The sequence below is a fragment of the Lycium barbarum genome, chromosome 5 (genome assembly GCF_019175385.1).
Source record: "Lycium barbarum isolate Lr01 chromosome 5, ASM1917538v2, whole genome shotgun sequence".
Taxonomy (NCBI): domain Eukaryota; kingdom Viridiplantae; phylum Streptophyta; class Magnoliopsida; order Solanales; family Solanaceae; genus Lycium; species Lycium barbarum.
In genome coordinates, this window is record NC_083341.1 from 26,862,276 (window position 1) to 26,882,312 (window position 20,037).

General features: G+C 35.5%; 1 protein-coding gene and 1 long non-coding RNA gene across 2 annotated transcripts; one reads left to right on the plus strand and one right to left on the minus strand.

Annotated features, from left to right (window-relative positions):
* Positions 1 to 8,830: 8,830 nt before the first annotated feature.
* On the plus strand, positions 8,831 to 10,600 carry LOC132640770 (uncharacterized). The gene is made up of 2 exons (XR_009582363.1): positions 8,831 to 9,474; positions 10,449 to 10,600. It is a non-coding gene; the product is annotated as an uncharacterized LOC132640770 (long non-coding RNA).
* Positions 10,601 to 15,024: 4,424 nt separating this feature from the next.
* On the minus strand, positions 15,025 to 18,023 carry LOC132640771 (chaperone protein dnaJ 20, chloroplastic-like). Its single transcript, XM_060357525.1, has 2 exons — positions 17,468 to 18,023; positions 15,025 to 15,424 (listed from the first exon to the last, which is right to left on the minus strand). Exons 1-2 carry the CDS (start codon positions 17,948 to 17,950, stop codon positions 15,281 to 15,283), a joined length of 627 nt encoding a protein of 208 aa, XP_060213508.1. The 5' UTR covers positions 17,951 to 18,023; the 3' UTR covers positions 15,025 to 15,280.
* Between the last annotated feature and the right edge of the window lie 2,014 nt (positions 18,024 to 20,037).

Sequence of the window (20,037 nt, forward strand, 5' to 3'; positions counted from 1 at the left end):
TCATCAAACGCAAAAGGGCATATATTATGAAAAGTTGTTATGTGCGCGGTTACGTGACTTTTCTGATCTAATTCAAGTTGGAAAGCAAGTAGAAGCGGGCGTTCGAGCAGGAAGAATTGTTGACACTTCATCAGTACAAGCAAAGTTTCAAGCTGAGACATTCAACAACTTGCAAGGCAAAAAGAGAGAAACCGACTCAGCTGTCAGGTCTACATATCAGCCGCAATCACGACAGAACTATCAAGTTTCGCGTGATCATATATCTCTTCATCAACGAGGCTTTCAATATCAACCCGATCAAGCACAGTCTAGCTTACGACAGTCAGAGCACGTGAAATTCCGCACTTTTACTCCTCTTGAAGAGTCATTAACCAGCATATTTGAGAGAATGAAAGTCAAGGGACTCCTGAAGCCAAAGAAAGGATGGATCCCTAAAAGCCTACCGCCAGATTTTGATTGGTCCAAGAGTTGTGCTTATCACTCTAATATTCTAGGTCATGACACAGAAAATTGCCCAGCACTTAAGCATAAGATCCATAACATGCTCGAAAAGGATAAGATAAGCATGCAACAAAATAAATTGTGCGACAATGATGGCCCTCCAGTTGCAAATGCAATTATTGTTACCGGTGATCCATCAAAATTGGCACCGAGACATTTGAAAAGGAAGCGTGGAACTAAGTAAGATGATTGAAGGGATCTACTGTCACTAGCATTCTCCACCCACTTGCCTCATGATCAGCTTTCCTTCTTGTAATTTTTGCTAAAGCTTTATATGAACTACTTTTGACCTGATTCCTTCGGGATAAGTAGGCAGTCCATTCTTGGACACGATCTTAATATAGTGAAAATTCAATTTTTCCCACAAAGCAACACTGGGGCAGCTTTGCAAATGGCCTATCATTATTCGACAAAAGCATGAATCGAAATCCCGAGCAATATATTAGCGTCACCAGATTTGTCGCAATGCCATCACCACGAGAAATGCAGATTCAATGCCAAGCTTCAGTGTTCAATGCAAGGCAACCATTTTATTTTACACTAACAAGTTTTCTTTGAGTAACGCAGGAGCATATTTTAGCTATTCTTGAAGGATATCGCACAATATCAAGTCGGCAATTGCAAGATTCAGATAAAGCAAAGGGCAAAGTCAACTTAATACTGATTAAATTTGAAACTTATAAATTTCTTTGAGTGCAGGAACTTTTAGATGCAAATTTTGGCAGGGTATAAGGTCCCCAAATCTTCGGCACTGCATCATGAATATTTGCTGCTGTAAATTACGCACCGCGGAAAACTCGTCTCACCGCATATGAATCAAGCATTGCAAAAGCTCTTCGCTCCGCACTAATTTTAGTAATCATAAATCAACCACTGCATTTAGGCTTGTCCGCCTTTAATAGGACATTTTAGGCCGTCCGCCTTTAATAGGACATTTTAGGCTTGTCCGCCTTTAATAGGACATTTTAGGCTTGTCCGCCTTTAATAGGACATTTTAGGCTAGTCCGCCTTCAATAGGACATTTTAGGCTAGTCCGCCTTCAATAGGACATTTAAGGCTAAGCACCGCCTTCTATCTGTTGCATGGGCTGAGCACCGCCCTCTTGATGTTTCTGCATAAGGCTGAGCGCCGCCTTCTATCTGTTGCATGGGCTGAGCACCGCCCTCTTGATGCTTCTGCATAAGGCTAAGCACCGCCTTCTATCTGTTGCATGGGCTGAGCACCGCCCTCTTGATGTTTCTGCATAAGGCTGAGCGCCGCATTATATCTGTTGCATGGGCTGAGCACTGCCCTCTTGATGCTTCTGCATAAGGCCGAGCACCGTCTTCTATCTCAATTTTATTCTGACATGAACTACGCCTGACCCGATTCCCATGGTGGGATACGTAGGCGTCCCACATAGGCCTCGGTCACATTATTAGAAAATCTCAATTTTATTTCTGCATGTAATTTGAACCACGCTCGACCTGATTCCCTTAGTGGGATACGTAGGCAGCCTATATAGGCTCGGTCTCGTCATTTTAAAAGCTCAACATCCTCCTGTGCTAGAAACTAGGACAAAATTTTAAAGGCATCGCTGCAAGACAACATCGAGAGACTTGAAAGATATATGTTCAACAGAGTCAGCAGACAGAGGAAAACTTCGGAGAAAAGATTTCCAAGTTGCGGAAGCTAAAATATGTACAGCCTTGCAAGGATGGCACGTCGAACGGTTTGAGCTTTCTTATAACAATTATGCTTCTCGAGTATCAACAATTTTCAAGATTTGCAATGAAATTAATGCTTGAGTCTTGCGAAAATTCTTTCAAACGTATCGATGCACAAATTTTTCCTATTGCTTTCAAATACCCCGCACTGCACATGCATTACTACTTTCAAATGCACCGCATATATATTGCTTTATTATTTTCAAATGCCTTGTGAATGCTCGCAAGTGCACCGCACATGCATTGCTTTATTATTTTCAAATGCTCTGCGTATGCTTGCAGATGCATTGCACCGCACCTGCATTGCTGTATTATTTTCCAATGCTCTGCGTATGCTCGCAGACGCATTGCACCGCACATGCATTGCTTTATTATTTTCAAATGCTCTGCGTATGCTCGCAGACGCATTGCACCGCACCTGCATTGCTTTATTATTTTCAAATGCTCTGTGTATGCTCGCAGATGCATTGCACCGCACCCGCATTGCTTTATTATTTTCAAATGCTCTACGTATGCTCGCAGATGCATTGCACCGCACCCGCATTGCTTTATTATTTTCAAATGCCCTGCGTATGCTCGCAGACGCATCGCACCGCACCTGCATTGCTTTATTATTTCCAAATGCCCTGCGTATGCTCGCAGACGCATTGCACCGCACCTGCATCGCTTTATTGTTTTCAAATGCCCTGCGTATGCTCGCAGACGCATTGCACCGCACCTGCATCGCTTTATTGTTTTCAAATGGCCTGCGTATGCTCGCAGACACATTGCACCGCACCCGCATCGCTTTATTATTTTCAAATGTCCTGCGTATGCTCGCAGACGCATTGCACCGCACCTGCATTGTTTTATTATTTTCAAATGCCCTGCGTATGCTCGCAGACGCATTGCACCGCACCTGCATTGCTTTATTATTTTCAAATGCCCTGCGTATGCTCGCAGATGCATTGCACCGCACCTACATCGCTTTATTATTTCCAAATGCCCAGCGTATGCTCGCAGACGCATCGCACCGTACCTGCATTGCTTTATTATTTTCAAATGCGTATGCTCGCAGACGCACCGCACAGCACTTGCATTGCATTATTACTTTCAAATGTCTTGTGAATGCTCGCAATCGCATCGCACATACATTGCACTATTACTTTCAGCTACCCTGCGAACGCATTCGTCATGCCAGCTTTAAAAGCCTCATTTATCATGAATCATTCAGCTTAAATAGCCCATCCGGTTTAAGGCCTCATTAATCATCGCCAAAGGTGTCATTCTCATGAATCATCGGCCTAGAATCTCATTTGCATTAGCCTCAGCAAAGGCTATCATTTATTTAAATCATTGCAGCTTTTTATGGGCTTATTTTACATCACTTTACTTTCGATATTTATTTTTACTGACTATTTTTAAGCTTCGCAGGAGCTTTAGCGCAACGTGGAACTATTTCTTCGGCAGCGAACTAGGGCAATGCGTAGGGAAAGAAAGCAGACTTCCCGACAAGGGTCAAAGATCTACCTCGAACACTCGCCTCCAACTCCAAATATCCCGCTCACATTCCAGCAGAATTTTCGAGTTCTACCATAATACCCAGTGCCATCATAATTCGACACTGGGACAATATTTTGCAAAGATTCGCACCAATTGGGATTTGTTATTCATAGGGATCGTAGTCATCCCAGAACTACACACGGCCTGATTCTCATGCAGCCCGAGATATGTAGGCAATTCGGAGACCGGAGTTCGGCCGTAATCCTCTCAGATTTTTCTTTACCCTTAGTCCTCCAAAATCCTTTAGCCGGGACAAAATAGGCTACTAAGTCAACGTCTTTGCCCGAAAATTCTTTCATCATTACCGGGCAAAGAGGGACAAGTTGTTGACACCCAATTTTGTCCCACCTTTCCTCCGAAATACCTATTTTTCGCTTCTAATATTTTGGCAACTTTAAAAAATAATTATTTGCATTTTTTACTATAATTATTAGCTTTTATTAATACCGGCATTTCATTATTCTGTCATTATCTTTTACTACCGTTACTACTACCATTATCATTATTATTATTATTATTATTATTATTATTATTATTATTATTATTATCATTATCATTATCATTATTATTATTATTATTATTATTATTGTTATTATTATTATTATTATTATTATTATTAATATTTGTTTGCGTTTCAGAATTTTTACCACCTTATGCATACGCATCGCATTTATTTCGCACAATTAAATGATAGCGTTTATTTATTTGCAAAATATTATTGCACAGCTATTACAACGTCATATGATTTTATTACCTGAGCACTAATAATTACATATTTTATAGCACACTTAGTATATAATTAATTAAGTGGGTCTTTTATTTAAATTTAGAAGCCAAACTATTTCTTTCATTTAGCCTATATTTTAACTCATCTGCCCGACCCAACACCCTATTCATCTACCCAACTAGCCCACATTTTAATTCACCCCAGCCCAACATTTTAAAAACAACCAGCCCAACATTTTAAAATAACCCAGTCCAAAATTATACCCGACCCGCCCTTTTTTTTTCATCTAAGGGTTCCTTGTTCATTTCCTTCATCGCCGCCCTCTCCCCCCTGTTCTCTCTCTCCCTTCGTCTCTCTCTTCTCCTCTCATACCCACCACCGCCATTCTCTCCCTGTTCCCCGCTGTCCCCCACTTCCCTTTGTCTCCCTCTCTTCTCTCTCTCCCGCTCCTCCATCGCTCTTTCTTCAACGCAAAGCAAAATCCTATAAATAGGGGCAGGTTGAATTGTTTGAGACAGGTTTTGAAAACCCCAAAAATTCTGGCAAAAATACAAGTTCTAGAGCTGCACAAAAATTCCCCTAGAAAAGAAGTCCTTTTAACCGCATAAAATCCCCTAAAATACTATTTCTGTTAGCAGTTGTAATGTTGTTCTAATATCGAGTCAAAAATTACCAAATCAATTCTTGTTTTCGTTTGTCTTGGTGTCTCTTGAAATCCGAGCATCGCAAGCTCGGATTTGGTATTCTTCGAGTAGATTGGAAACCCTCCGCACCCACTTCGCTGCACCTGCAAAAGGACAGAAACCCCCGGAAGAATAAAAGTTTTCCAGTGGCCAAAATCCCCTAAGCAATATTAATTTCATCAGTCTTAATATGGAGTGAAAGTATTGAAACATTTTTTTGGTTTTTCGTTTATTTTGGGCTTTGAATTCGAGCATTGCAAGCTCGGATTTGATAGTGTTTGAGCGTGAATCGAAGGCCCCGTACCCACTTCGCTGCACCCGAAGCAGGTAATTCCCCTTTTTATTTATTTTTGCATTTTTTTTCGTTTCTTTAGTTGCTATGTGTTAGCTTAAATTTGTCATTTTTTTTTGTGATTAAGAATGTTCATGTGATGAGATAATTAGCTAAATAATGTTTTTTTTTCTGTGTTAGTTCATTTTACTGTTTCTGTGTGATTTGTGTACGTAGCCTAAGCATATGTATATGTGTTAGAGTAGTTGGTCCGTGTTGAATCATATTCGTGTTCAATCTTGATTTTAGATTGAAAAGGAATAAATATTATATGAATCAATTTAACTAGTAATTTAATTAGTGATTATGTGAACTAATTTAATAGTGGTGATTAGTTTGCTGTTGCATTCATTAGAAAGTATACTATGTTTAGTCTGCTCATATAAACATGCTTTAGAAGCCATTTGGTCTAGGCTGTTTATGCTAAGTATGCATTATATATTGGTTGTGTTCTAGTTAATCATGATTTACAGGTTGTTTTGTTAGAATTGATTAAGTAGGCAGATTTAGATGTTGTTTGATCAAGCAAGCTAGTAAGGGTTTCAATATGTTGTATTAAATGTTCAGGATGTCTGGCATAATACAATGACTTCTTAAAGTTGATTATGTCATAGTTGCTGTGCTGATTGTTATTTCCCTTTAGATAGGAGTTGATGGTATATTGTGTACCAAAGAGTCTGTTCATTTGTACCTAATTAATCTGTTATTTTTTTCTTAGAACAATAATAGCTTTTGTCACAATCGGATGCTAATCTTTATCTCTTTTCCCCTTTCTTTTACATGTACACATCGGAGCAAACGGAGTCTTAATTCGGGACTTTATCAAAACAAAGTCTCAAGATGAGACTCGGCACACCCATCCATAGAGTCATCTCGTTCCGCAATTCTTAGATCACATCGGGTAGGCGAAACTCGTTAGAGGCTGCCTGTAACATTTATTCTTTTTTTTTTTTTTCTTATCATTCATTTTCTTTCATCCATTTTTATGATTGCTAATTTGTCTGCGTTTTGGATTGTGCGTGACTTAAAATTAGGTGGAGAACCTATGATTCATGTAGGATTAGAAAGGGGTAGATTCTATCATTTAGGATTACCGCTCTGAACATTAAGTACTTATTTTCACCATATAGAGTGCATCATTCATATAATAATATTTTAAACTTTGTTAGTTATAAGTTATCTTTTTTTTTTTCCTCAAAAGCTATTTTCTTAAATTTTAAACCTCAATTAATTAACCTAAGATTGGCCGGATAACCGTAGTTAACGGATTCTAAAGGATGCCTAACCCCTTCCCTTTAGGATAATATAGAACCCTTACCTAGAATCACACTGATTAAGCAGGCTATTAACGGAAGTTTAGTTTAGCTTTACTTTAGTTAATAATTAGGTGTCCTAATTCACCTTAAAATCAATTAGGTGGCGACTCCTTAAAACAAAGCGAAATAGGAATCTCCAATATGTTGTACTCCGCTTTGACCCGGTTAAAATGGGGTATAACACTGATTTAAGGCATCCCCCTTTAAACCTAATAATCATATGCCAGATTAAACACATAAACATAGCACCATGTTTCTGTAAAGAATTTACTCTAGAGTTTACTAAACAATGCCTAAATCAACAATCATGCTACAAAAGTCATCAACCAAGGACATCCTCATAATACAAATTAACTACTGATTTAACTATTAACTTATAAAATGACAAAGAATATAAAGGACTACAAAAGTCATCAACCAAGGACATTCTAACAATACAAATTGACTACTGACTTAACTACTAATTCATAAAACGACAAAGAATGTAAAAGGGAGCAGGGTATTACCTTTTTCCTATGCAGCCCTTGTCAAGAATGGAGTCACAAGTCTTTTGTGCTTCCAACTCAAACTCAACCGCAACAAAAGAGAGAAAGTAAATAAATTTTTGACTAAGAGACTCAAATCAGACCAAGAGGTCTTCGTTTGAGTCTAAAAATTATACTTTGCTTATATTTCAAGTGTTTAACTTAAAATTCTAGCTTTCTTTGATTATTTCTATTCTGAAAACCCTCAGGTTGTGAAAACCTCATAAAAAATCGATGTGGGATGAACTAGTTCTTGTTCAAATCACCTTTGCAAATGAAAATATACGGTGGAAATTGACAGATTCAAGAATGCATGACCAGATCTGAGTATTGCTCTACTCGATCTGGCCCGCTTGTACTCAACCAATAAGAATCGAACAAAATACAACAATATAATAGCAAAAAATAAAGAACAAATGCAGAATCGTGTAATAAATTTAAAAAATAAAAGGAAAATTGAAGATGAAAGCGACCTATACCGTGTTTGGGAACGATTTTGAGTGAGAAATCATTGAATCATTAATGCTTATCACGCAAGAGGAGTGTACAAAGGCTGTAATGCCTTGTACTCTCTGCCACTTTGCCATTTCTGGCATGAGAGAGAAGGCACGAAGCTTGGCGGTGCTAGGGTTAGGGTATGGGGAAAGCGGAAGGGAAGGGAGAGAAGATAAGGGGTCGTTTGGTCGTGGAAATATGACGAGTGAAGGGGTTTTGCCCCTTATCATCCGTGGCTTGGGCCGGGTCAGCCCCATTGGGCTTGGACTCGGTCTAGCTGAAAAATTGAAAAGAAAATGGCCCTTTTTCTTGTGTATACACCAAGTGTATTCACATATATCTCGTGTGTGTATACTTGGTGTTCATGCTAGGTATTCTTGACGCCTAATTTTGGCTCGACGTGCTTAAATTTAACGTTTCGGGCGGTCCTGATTCGTTAAAGAGAACAAAATAGCTTTTTACACATTTTTAAATTTTTTGACAATTTATTGATGATTATCCTTATTTTAGAAATTTTATCAATTTATTGTCATTTTTAAGAATCATTATTTTTGCACATGTACAGCGTAATAGCACCATTTTGTGCAATTAATAATTGTTTCTTTTATTTTATAACAGTATATTTTTGTATCTTATACATTAATATTTAAATTTTATACATACATTATCATTTATACATATATTAGTTAACTATATTTTAGTACAGTCCGTCAATACATAGAAAAACCGAAGCAATTAATTTTAAATGCGGAGAAAGAATTCGATCAAATCAAGATCTTGTCACCTTTTAAAAAGATGACATTTGAAGTGATGGGTGGGGTTTTTCATCCAGTGATTAATAGATTTTTATACATTGGTTGAAAGGATGAAATCCCCATTGGACAATAACTCAAAGATTAAAATGAGCATTGAGGGGACAGGAGGTACGGCTTTATATTTTTTGGACAATAGAAGGGGTTAGTTTGTATTATAAAGGAATAGAAGGGGTTGTTTTTTTCATGAACTCATTTTTATAGAAGACACACAATACAAATAATTTTCAGATCTTTGCCCTCTCCTCTTCTAAACCTAATTAAAAATATCCTCTCCACATCATCCTCCCCTCATCCGCCGCCAGCCCCTCCACGCCGGAGCTCCTAGCTCCGGTGACCCCAACAACACCCCAACATCACAACGACATCACCGCTCTCCTTCTCCCCCTCTTCGTCTTCTTCGCTGCTCCGGCGAGGAGCTTCTAGCTCCGGTGAACCGGAGCAGCCAACAACAAGCCGCCACAACTCCCACCGCGGCCACTGCCTCTCTTTTTCGTCACCGTCAACGACACCCCTAGCAGCCAACAACCAACGCCACCCCCTTTCCTTTTGTTTGTCACTGACACCACTATTTATGGCCCAAAACGGAATTTTTTCTGCTTTAAAGTTTTGGATCTGACCGGAAAACATCCATTAAAATCGGTTGTTTGCTTGCAAATGTCTACTGAGCCAATTTGTGCCACTTTTGTTCTTTTTTGGGTTAATTTTCTTTGCTTTCTTTTTTTGTTCTCTTTGGCTGCAGGTTGTTTTCTTGCAAATGTCTACTGATATCCTCATTCCGTCCTGGATTTTCAATTGATTGTTGATTGTGGGGAGCTATCAAGACTTCTTTTTCAGGTTCATGTTTTTTTAACGGGTACATTTTTAATGCACGTGTTACTGTAATTGTTAGATTATATAAATTTTTGTTTATACGTTATGAAACGATTCATGAGTCAAAAAGAATTTTCAATACGTTTGAGTCTTTTTTCTTTCCTGTCTTTATTATGCTTTTGGATCTCTTTAATTACCTACTTAAAGTACTTGAAAGTTAAGAGCGTAAGAAACAAAAGGAAGATTTGATATTTTAGTAAAAAATGAATAGGTAGACAAGTAAGAAAGAACAAATTAAAACAGGAAGAACTAGAGGAAAAGGGCATAGTTTCACTACAAATCGGGTCAAACATCACTAAAAACAAAATATCCTTAAATGATAAAAAGTAGACAGAAATATAAAATGATATGTTAATAACAAAATGTATTAGAACTTAAAATGATATATTTAGACTTGAAGATATTTGTTTAATTGTTTCAACATTCAAGTATTAATAAAAGATTATTTAGGTTTTTGACTACCACGCAAAACGCGGTCGAATTCACTAGTTTCTAATATTTTGGGTTGTGCTCTACGGGCTTTAAATTGTCATGAATAATGTATGTATCGGTGTAGCTAACATGTTTTTGGTATAATGTGAAATACTTTTAATGAAAGGTATAATTTGTTAAGATCCTATTACTATTTTCTACACTTCTTGTTTGACTAGGGTTAAGGTAGATAACTATTTTTTGCATTCTTTTTACTAAATACATGTTAGATTTTGTGCCCGGAAAATACTACTCCGACGGCCAACAGGACTGTTGTTGACATTTTTACCCTTCTTATCATTTGGGCGAATACTAAACCCCATGGCCGATGAAGAGATTTCCGTCAATTTCCAAGGCCTCCAATGTACAAAAGACGGGTTTTTTATGTTAAGTTTATTTATTATTTCTTTAATTCATTCGATAGTTATTTAATCTCTTACTAACATTTTTACCAAGTGCTTATACAGGTATGGGGAAATACATCTCAAAGACGATACTCGGAAGGCAACCGAATCACTGTTTGTATTTACTTTCCGCGTTCTTTAAACTTGTACATAACATAAACTCGTACTATAGTGGAAATATTATTTTTTGAATGTCCGGTGGAGATATTTATTTACTTGTCATCTTGCATGCTTAATTTAAAGATTATCGTTCGCTTTAGGCAAGAATTAGACTGTCAATACTTTCATAAATAGATTAAATTGACTTGGTATAAATACTTTGTTAATTAATTCACACTTTTGGCGTTTAGGCAAAGATAATAGTTCATCCTTTATTTTTTATACAATTTTAATACACATTTTCTACACCTTTTAATACACATTTTTTACAACATACATTTTACATTCTTTCGTACACACTAATATACCTTTTATTCAAGTTAAATTCATATTATTGACGCTAGGTATTTATTAGGCTGTCCATTTACAATCTTTTATTCTTTAAAGACATTATATCTTTTCACTCATTTTTATACATAATTTCTTATATTTATTTTTTACCAATACTGTTTTTTACAATTCTTTTGTTCCCTATTCTTTTGGTAAGATATTCATTAAACAAACACTCTTTTACGAAACGGTAGAAATAAGTCAAATCGACTTCACCTTTTCTGAATTCCTTTATTATGTAAGCTCTTTACACCGATGAATACTTGGGGATTCTTTTTACATTCTTTATTCACTGATATACCTAGTTATGCAATTCTTCATATATTTTATGTTTGATATACACCTTTATAATTGAAATACATTTTTATATGTTTAATATACATACATTTTTTATACATAGACACACAGTCTTTATTATATTTGATATACCTATTTTACATACTCTTATATCTTTTATACATTTTTTTATATAGTTGTATACATTCTTTATACTAACGGATATACATTCTTTATACCAACAAATACACTTTCATACTTACGAGGTACATTCTCTTTATATTCTTTTATATGTTCTTTTTAATATGCATTCTTTATGAATACTTGATACTTGATATAAATACATTTTTATACACTGTATATACTTAGTTTATTATTACCTAGTGTAGCTTTTCATGAAGTCATAACATTTTGAAAACATGTAATAATAACGACAAACGGATAGATAACCCCCCTCTAGTGTTCAGTTAAACTAAGTTTAAGGATTGTCTTCGGACAGGCTCTGAAGGATGCTTAATACCTTCCTCTCGGGGTAAATAAAACCCTTATCTAGAATCTCAGAGGTTTCGTGGACTAAAATGGAGTAGACACACAAATACATATAGGTTTCCTGATTTTCCTAAAAAATAAGGTGGCGACTCTAATTTTTTTATACCAGTTAGAAGAACCGGGAAGTTGCAAACTATCTTGGACCGGTTCAAAATAGGGCGTAACTGATATATCTAATTATTAATTAATTATAATTAAAGAAGATTAAAACCATGCAAGAAAAAAAAAGTTGCCATTATTTTACAATAATAAAGAAAAGACAGAAATAAATTCAAAGGTCGGTTTAATTAATTGATGGGCATGAAACTTTAATAAATTGGCCTAATGTATTTATTTTAATTACGACCTTTTAATATAATTTTGAACATATTATTTTAAATTAAATGCCAACAGGCTAATTTTTTTTTTTTGAAATATAAGCTAATTCTTTTAAATGAAATAGTAATTAAACTAATTGTGACCCGGGCAAAATCAAGAAAGAAAAAGGAAAGTATATATAATAAGGGCTCAATTTTTATTTTTTTTGCAATAATTAAATTAATTATCTAGCCTAATCAAATTATTAAATGGCGATTATACTTATTTTTTATAAAAAGGAAAGGAGTAGTAAATAATCAATTACCTAAACTATTTAAATTATCCAAATTTTAGAGTTGGAAAATAAAAGGGAAATGTCAAACTGTTAAGCGGGCTCAAAAGTCGAAAACCACTCTTATGGTATATTTCTGTAATTTTAATTACAAGGTGACTTTTTAAGTTTGAGGTTATTTTCTAAAGATTTTGTTAAGCGAGTTGAAAACTACCCCTTATGATATCCTATTTATGTAATTTTAAATACAAGGTGACTTTTCGGATTCTCTTTTATTTTCATTTTTATTTTTATTTTATTTTTTAAATATATTATTCGTTGACACTCCTTTTATCTTCTTTGTTTTCGTTTTTAAATGCAAGTGATCATGAATTTCATATTAAATTCACATGAGTTAGAAAGATACTAATAATTCTTTACGATAATATTTGCTAATTTATAGTTATTTAATACATATTAATATACTTTCTTAAGACCTAGTAATAGATAGTAGGGAGAAGGGTTAAAAATACTTCTCTAATTTGTTTTATTGGTCAGTTTTATCCTCTGTTATAAGTTGGGGCTATTTATACCCCTGCTGTTACTAAAATTAACAAAAATATCCCTCAATTTAACGGATTCCACCAAATCAACCTCAATTCTCCAATTTCAATTGAAATTACCCGATTTCAAACGGATCTCAATTAAACACGATCCACTAAACTAATTAAAACCATATGAATGAGAACCCATAACCAAATTGAACCCATAACCCATTGTCTTCAAAGCTGCTCTCAGCACCTAACTAAACTAATTAAACCCATGTGAATTAAAACCTATAACCAAATTGAATCTTGTGGGAACACTTTACACCAAAATATTATTAAGGATATAATGTGTTACCAAGGCTTAAAGATAAATTTTACAGAGTGGTGGTTAGATCGACTTTGTTGTATGAAGCAGAATGTTGGCCAGTCAAGAATGCTCACGTCCAGAAGATGAGTGCAGCAGTGATGAGGATGCTCAGGTGGATGTGTGTGTACACTAGGATGGATATGGTTAGGAATCAAGTTATATGGAGCAACGTGAAAGTGGCTCTTGTGGCGGACAAGATGATGGAAGCGAGATTGAGATGGTTCGGGCATGTGAATAGGAGGTATGTGGATGCACCAGTAAGGAGGTGTGAGAGTTTGGGTATAACAGGAGTTATGAGACGTAAGAGTAGACCGAAGAAGAAAAGGGGGGGGGGGGGGTGATTAGACGAGACATGACACAGCTCCAGCTTACGAAGGACATGACCCTAGATAGGAAAGTGTGAAGATCGAAAATTAGGATAGGAGGTTAGTGATAGCCGCGTATTCTCCTTATTAGTAGTATTAGTTAGTAATCGCTTTCTTCGAGGTATACTACTATTTGTTTCCTCTTTTGTTTTTATATCTTGCTATTTTGTAGTCATATTTTCTTGATATCATGCTTCAAATCCTTTTTTCTCTCGAGCCGAAGGTCTATCGGAAGTAGCCTTTCTAAACCTCACTTGTGAGAATACAGCGGCGTGGTGTTGTTGTTTTGCTTCGTTTTTTATTTTACGGAAGTCAAAATTACTGACAATCACTTATTTTGTGTCCCACACTTGAAAGAAATAACACAAAGGTCCCCTCATAACATGACATGCATTGGATCACAATCTTGAAGTTTCTTATTCCTTCAATGCAATTTCAGAATAAGACAGGTCCAAAAGGATTGGCTGAAAATATGAGAAAAATTGGACCAAGATTTGAAAGAAAATTCTCAGTCCTTAGGATACGCAACAAGTGTACAGTTCTCCATTGATCCAAAATAGGAAAAAATTACAGGACAAATTGCAGAAAGCAACAAATTTTTTGTTCTCTTTGGGGAACAAATAAAAAACTCTATGCAAATTGTGGCGTCTCTTTCTTGGGTAATTAAAATAGGAAGACACGAGAAACCGAAATAACCCAAGCGCCACAATATGCAATTGTGGTCTTTATCTGCAGAAAAATACTATGCCTGACAGCTAAACACTAGATTGAGTCATACAAGATGATAATGAAAATGACCAAGAATTGACTTCTGCCTTGCTCCCACCTTCATCATCTAAAAAAGAAAAGCTATTGTTATCTTTCTTTTTATAATCGTGGTGTTCGAATCAGCTTACATGCATCTCGATTAATTTCACGAGTTACTTAACGCCTACCACCAACATAGTATCAGTTAGCACTGTCCATAAAAAGTTGGACAAATGAAAAAAAATCACCTAATATTGTTGTCAACACTGGAGTTTCTCGACCCACTTCATCGACCAAATGCGGAAATGCTTTTGTTACCTTTTGATCATAACACCATCAATATACACCATAATTCAGAAGCACACCAAACGGATTCAACATAATAAGGATACTCAACTTATATGTGCTCTTAGTGGCGCACCCAACATTTTGCTCAAGCATATATTAATATTTACTAAGTGGTCGTGACGCAGTGTATATACAAATGTATTTCTTAAAACGAATATTATCCACATAAAATGAAATTCTTCACACACACACACCACCACCACCCCCCCACCCCCCCCCACCCCCCCCCCCCCCAAAAAAAAAAAAAAAAAAAAAACGCCCCTTCCTTTCAGGCAGTAGGACCTTCCTCAACACGTGATTTCACCCAATTTTAACAGAATTAGTAGGCAGTTTTACTTTCTCTTTTCTGGCAAATGATATAGGCATATAGCCAACAGCAATGAAAGCCGCCAAACCTGCTTAATATGATTTAAAAAACACCGTTTTTTCCTGAAAGTAACTGGTGCCAGAAGCACGAGTATATTACTGGAAATGAGATTCTTACTTAACATTACTCTATGTACAATATGCACTGCCTATAGGATTCATATATGGTTAGCACTAGCGGAGAACTACTAAAAGAAAAGCAGAATAAAAGAGGAGGGGGGAAGAATCCCATATATACAAAATAATATAAAAAACGTATTAATTATTATCGATTAAGATGATGCTTCGTCCCTTTGCCTGCGCATCCGTGCTCCCCAAGACATACCGTTACCAGAGTCCTTGTGCATGCTTCTTCTCTTGAGCTCCGATAGCTGAGACTGCCAACGATTTTTCCACCCACCTTTCTCCTCCATAGACTAAATGCATAGGAAAAAACCCAAATTAGCAAGAGGATAACAAGAATTCAAGAATAAAAGACATGCTATTAAGATCATACAAACAACACAAACCAATTACATGAATGTGAAAGAAATGGAGTGATTCTCTTAAGGAATAGAATAGCCAATTACTGCCCAGCAGTAGCAGAAACTAATGTTCTCGAGATGCACATAACTATAAGAATGACAAGTTTTGATGAGAATGGAAGCAGGGTATGCAAATGTCAAACAAGTTGATCATTTAAGCAATGGAATCTGAGCGACGAACAACACATATTCACATATTAAAGTCTCTTCGAGCCAACCAAGATTACAAGCGGAAGTAGCTTTGAGTTCCAGGAAAGGAGTTAGAAAAGAGAAGGCAGAGACTGGAAGGCCACGTTCTGTACTTCAAGTGAATCTAGTTATGGAAGTAATTATAAAGCAGTTATCATCAGTTACACAGAAGAAGTTGTTCTATTATTCAATAGCTTTCTAGGAAACACAAGTTTCAGTCACTCCTCGTCTCGAGAATTAGAGAAATGAAGCAATTCCAGCAATATATAGCGAAATGCTTATGAAATAGTTAAAAGGTTGAAAAGGATTGCCATTTCTTTAAAATAAGAAAAAAGAAGGTTGATTATGGTTGCGCCAATTGAAAAATAGTAATAATTAGCATAGCATATTTAAATTTCAAACAACAATATCAGACGAAAACCAATTTTCCTTTAAGGTTCCCCACTAATTTCTATGATCTACGAAACAGTAGGCTATCTCTTACTCAGTCAATAACATCTATCATGATATTTCCAGTAGATGCATGTAATTTTCTGCCTAATGGTGAGTTTTTCCGGATGCCTCAATAAAGTTTTTTTTTTCTGCTGTATTATTCCCTCATCTGAACAAATAGGGAACCCACCAAAGTTGACCCCAACCACAATCATTTTAAGACTTACCATGCCCTCAGACATCTAGCTATGACAATTTAAAGACAAGTGTCCCAGACTACTTTCCAAAAAATATTCCACAAATCTTGCATTCTTTCGTTTTTTGACTACAACAGTTAGTCAAATATACTAAGATTCCACTTTCTTTAAACATATAGGCATATTCTTATGATCAGCATTTACGCCTTTATGATATGGATAAGTGTCATAACTTTGGTAACCAAGGTACGAATTACTAGATGTTCCTATCTGTCCAAGCCTTGGTGGAGAGAGTTACTTAGTGTATGTGCTGATCGGAGGTAACACACACGGATGATCAGTTAAGGTGCATACAAACTGCTCGGACACCCGTTATAGAGAGAATGTAAAATATAACAAATAAAATAGAAACTATATGCAAGTTATCACTGGATGGATTTTCAGATTTGCATACTCTACTATTCCTAATCCCAATCAAAAGGCTTTTTTCATTGACCTTTATGTGCAAATAACTCTTAATCCTTTCACCTATCAACAATTGTATTTCAGTATAAAATACCCCAATCATGCCGAACCAGGCCAAATTATAAAGAGATAATGGTCAAAAACACACCTAAACTATCACTCTTTTGCGAGTTTCATACCCCAACTATCAGTTGTTCCCTTTTCCTACCTGAACTATCACTATTTATGTATTAAAACACACTTAGTTGATAGTTCAGGTAGGAAAAGGGAACAACGGATAGTTGGGGTGTGAAACTCGCACTAAAATGATACTCCTTCCGTCCCAATTTATGTGATACAATTCAAATGTCACAAAATAAAAGAGACTTCTGAATCTTGTGATCGTAAATTAAAGATGTGTATAATATATTGAAATGTCTTTTTAATCTTGTGATAAACTTACATGTTTGAATTGTGAAACACTCAAACTTACCAAATATAGAAAGAGACAATCTTTTTAGGGCATTTAAATCCAAACGGAGAGAGTACGCTTTTTTCCAAATTTCACAATTCTCATCTCCCAACACCCACTTACCCGAAATGAGCTATTTTCACACAGTTTCAAAAAAAAAAAAACCCTCAGATTCTTGAATAAACAAAAAAGAAAAAATACCTCATCATTTTGATAACGTTTACGTGCAGAAAAAGCAAAGTGAATTCCTTTAGCCATATCTCTATCATACATAGCTCTCATTCTTGGATCCGATAAAGTTTCATAAGCTTCTTGTACCCGAATAAACCTCCGGGTATATTCTTCGACCCGATCCGGTGGTGATACATCTGGGTGGTACTTTCTTGCTAATTGCTTGTACGCTTGTTTTATTTCTAATAATGAACCAGTTTCCGGTATACCTAAAAGGTCGTAAAAGGTGGTATTATTATTATTATTATTCGGGTCGGTATATGAAACAACGTCGTTTAGGTTTGATTTGGGTATGAAGGAATAGAATTTAACTTTACTTCTCAAAACTTGATGATTCGAAGGGTGATTGGGGGAAAATATAAGGGGTTTTGGGGAAATATTGGGTGGGTTTGTAGGGAAATAGGGGAAGCTAAGGTTGCTTCTAGGGATTAAGCCATGGGAATTGCAGCACATTTCTTTCTATGGAAATTTGAAGATTTTGGCTATTTTTGTAATTCTATTTTTTCAGTGTGTTTTTTTGGGTGTGAAGAGCTTAGATATGTAGAATGAAGAAGCAAAAGGACAATAATGTCAATTTCAACAGGAAAAGGATGGTTTCTATTAATTATTATTTAAGTTTTTTTGTTTAATCATATCATAACAGAAAAACGCTTCAATTATTATATTTTGACTCAAATTTTGAGAAAATGACAAAAATTGTCCCGCTTAAAATAGTCCCTTCAATAACACTTGAGCAGTTTGGATCTTTTACGTACGTTAAAAGTGAGTAATTTTGATCTCTGTCACTTTTTAGCACAGTTTGATTGTTAATTTAATTCGAAAATGTAAAAATGAAAAATATATGATGGGAACTCATATTTGGAACAACATATTATGTAGTTAATGTTTTTTTAATCTATTATAAAAGTCTTGTGCAATTTTTTGAGGTGCAATTTCTATTATTTTTGTGCCTGATTTAGTTTTATAAGTTGGGGTAGGCCTTTTTTTTTACTTATAAGTTGTTTTCAGCTTATAAACTGCTTTAGATAAGCTAAGTCAAATGGGCTCAATTATTTTTTTAGGCTTATTTTAAGCACAAAATGATTTTAAGTTGGCCAGTTAAACACTCAAAAAGCTGAAAACAGTTGTTTTCAACAACTTATAAGCCAATCCAAACGGGCTCTATACATGTTTATAAAACGTCTGCGCCTTTTTAAAGAACTATCAGCTTGAACTAATACATATAATGAAAGATATGGTAACTAGTTTTATAGGTTCACCTAATCAAATTTAGTATTTCAATTTTATAGGTTCACCTAATCAAATTTAGTATTTCATATCATTATTGGGGTGTTCATGGGTTGGTTAAAAACCGATAAAAATTGAAAACCAAAACCAAAATCAAATCGATTGAATAAACTGATATTTACTTGGGTTAGGTTTTGAATTTTTAAAAACCGATAATATTTGGTTTGGTTTTGGTTTTACTAAAAGCAAACTGAAGAAAAAACCGAACCGAACCGGCAAATTTTATATATAATTTTTATAATTATATATTTAAAATATATTGATTTTTATAAATACTTTTAAATAATTTATATAATTTTTAAGCAAAAGTTTATTTTATCTCTAATAGGCTAATGAACGTTATACCTTAAGCCGATTTTAAAAAAGAAATCAATGAATTCAAACTCATTTATTCAAAGAAACAACTATATGAGATTTACCTAGATTTATTTTTTGTATTCTTATAAACTTTATTCACTTAATTTAAATCATAAATCCTAAGACATTTTCTCCATAATGCAAGAAACTATAGCTACCATAATAAAAGGGTAATAATGGATTATAAGTTGAAAAATGATAGAAAATTCTCTCCTAATTGTAGTAAAAAAACATGAAAGAGAGAAATACCGTTAATTTCTTAAAGGCTCTAAGGAAACCCTTGTAACCCAAGAGGACTGGAATAGGCACCACACCGGTGATCCGAACCAGTATAAAATTACTAGTGTCAATTACTTTTCTGCAGTTCATTTATATTCAGAATTATAGTAACTCTCATTTCAGACTTGTAGGGAAGTCGACTGTGTAATACAACAAGTCGACTTACTAACTCTAAAAAGAGATAATTTTACAATTCACAACCCCCCCCCCCCCCCCCCCAAGTGTTTCAATTGGTATCAGAGCAGGTCTCACATAAAGTCGTCTAACAGCACGTAAGAAAGGATCAAATGGCAGGATATCAGATTCCCGGAGCAATCCTTCAAGATGGACACTCAACGACTCGACCTCCTTACTTCAATGGCCAACACTACAGTCACCGGAAGGAAAGATTTAGAACCTTCGTACAATCAACAGACTTCCAAGCATGGCTGGTTATCAAAAAAGGACCAAAGCCTATTCCTACTACCGAAGAAAAAAACCCCAAAGATCCCAAAAGCACAATTGACCTCGAATCACTTGATGTCACAAAAGAACAACAGGAGGTAATTCAAACTAATGCAAGTGCTACAAGTTTGCTTTATTGTGCAGTTAGCAGAGAAGAATATGGGAAGATATCA

Excerpts from the sequence above, each read along its gene's own strand:
- LOC132640771 (XM_060357525.1), bottom strand. The coding sequence starts at position 17,950 with ATGTGCTGCAATTCCCATGGCTTAATCCCTAGAAGCAACCTTAGCTTC. Across the intron at positions 15,425-17,467 it reads AACGTTATCAAAATGATGAG|TCTATGGAGGAGAAAGGTGG; the intron begins GTATTTTTTCTT and ends CTATGCATTTAG.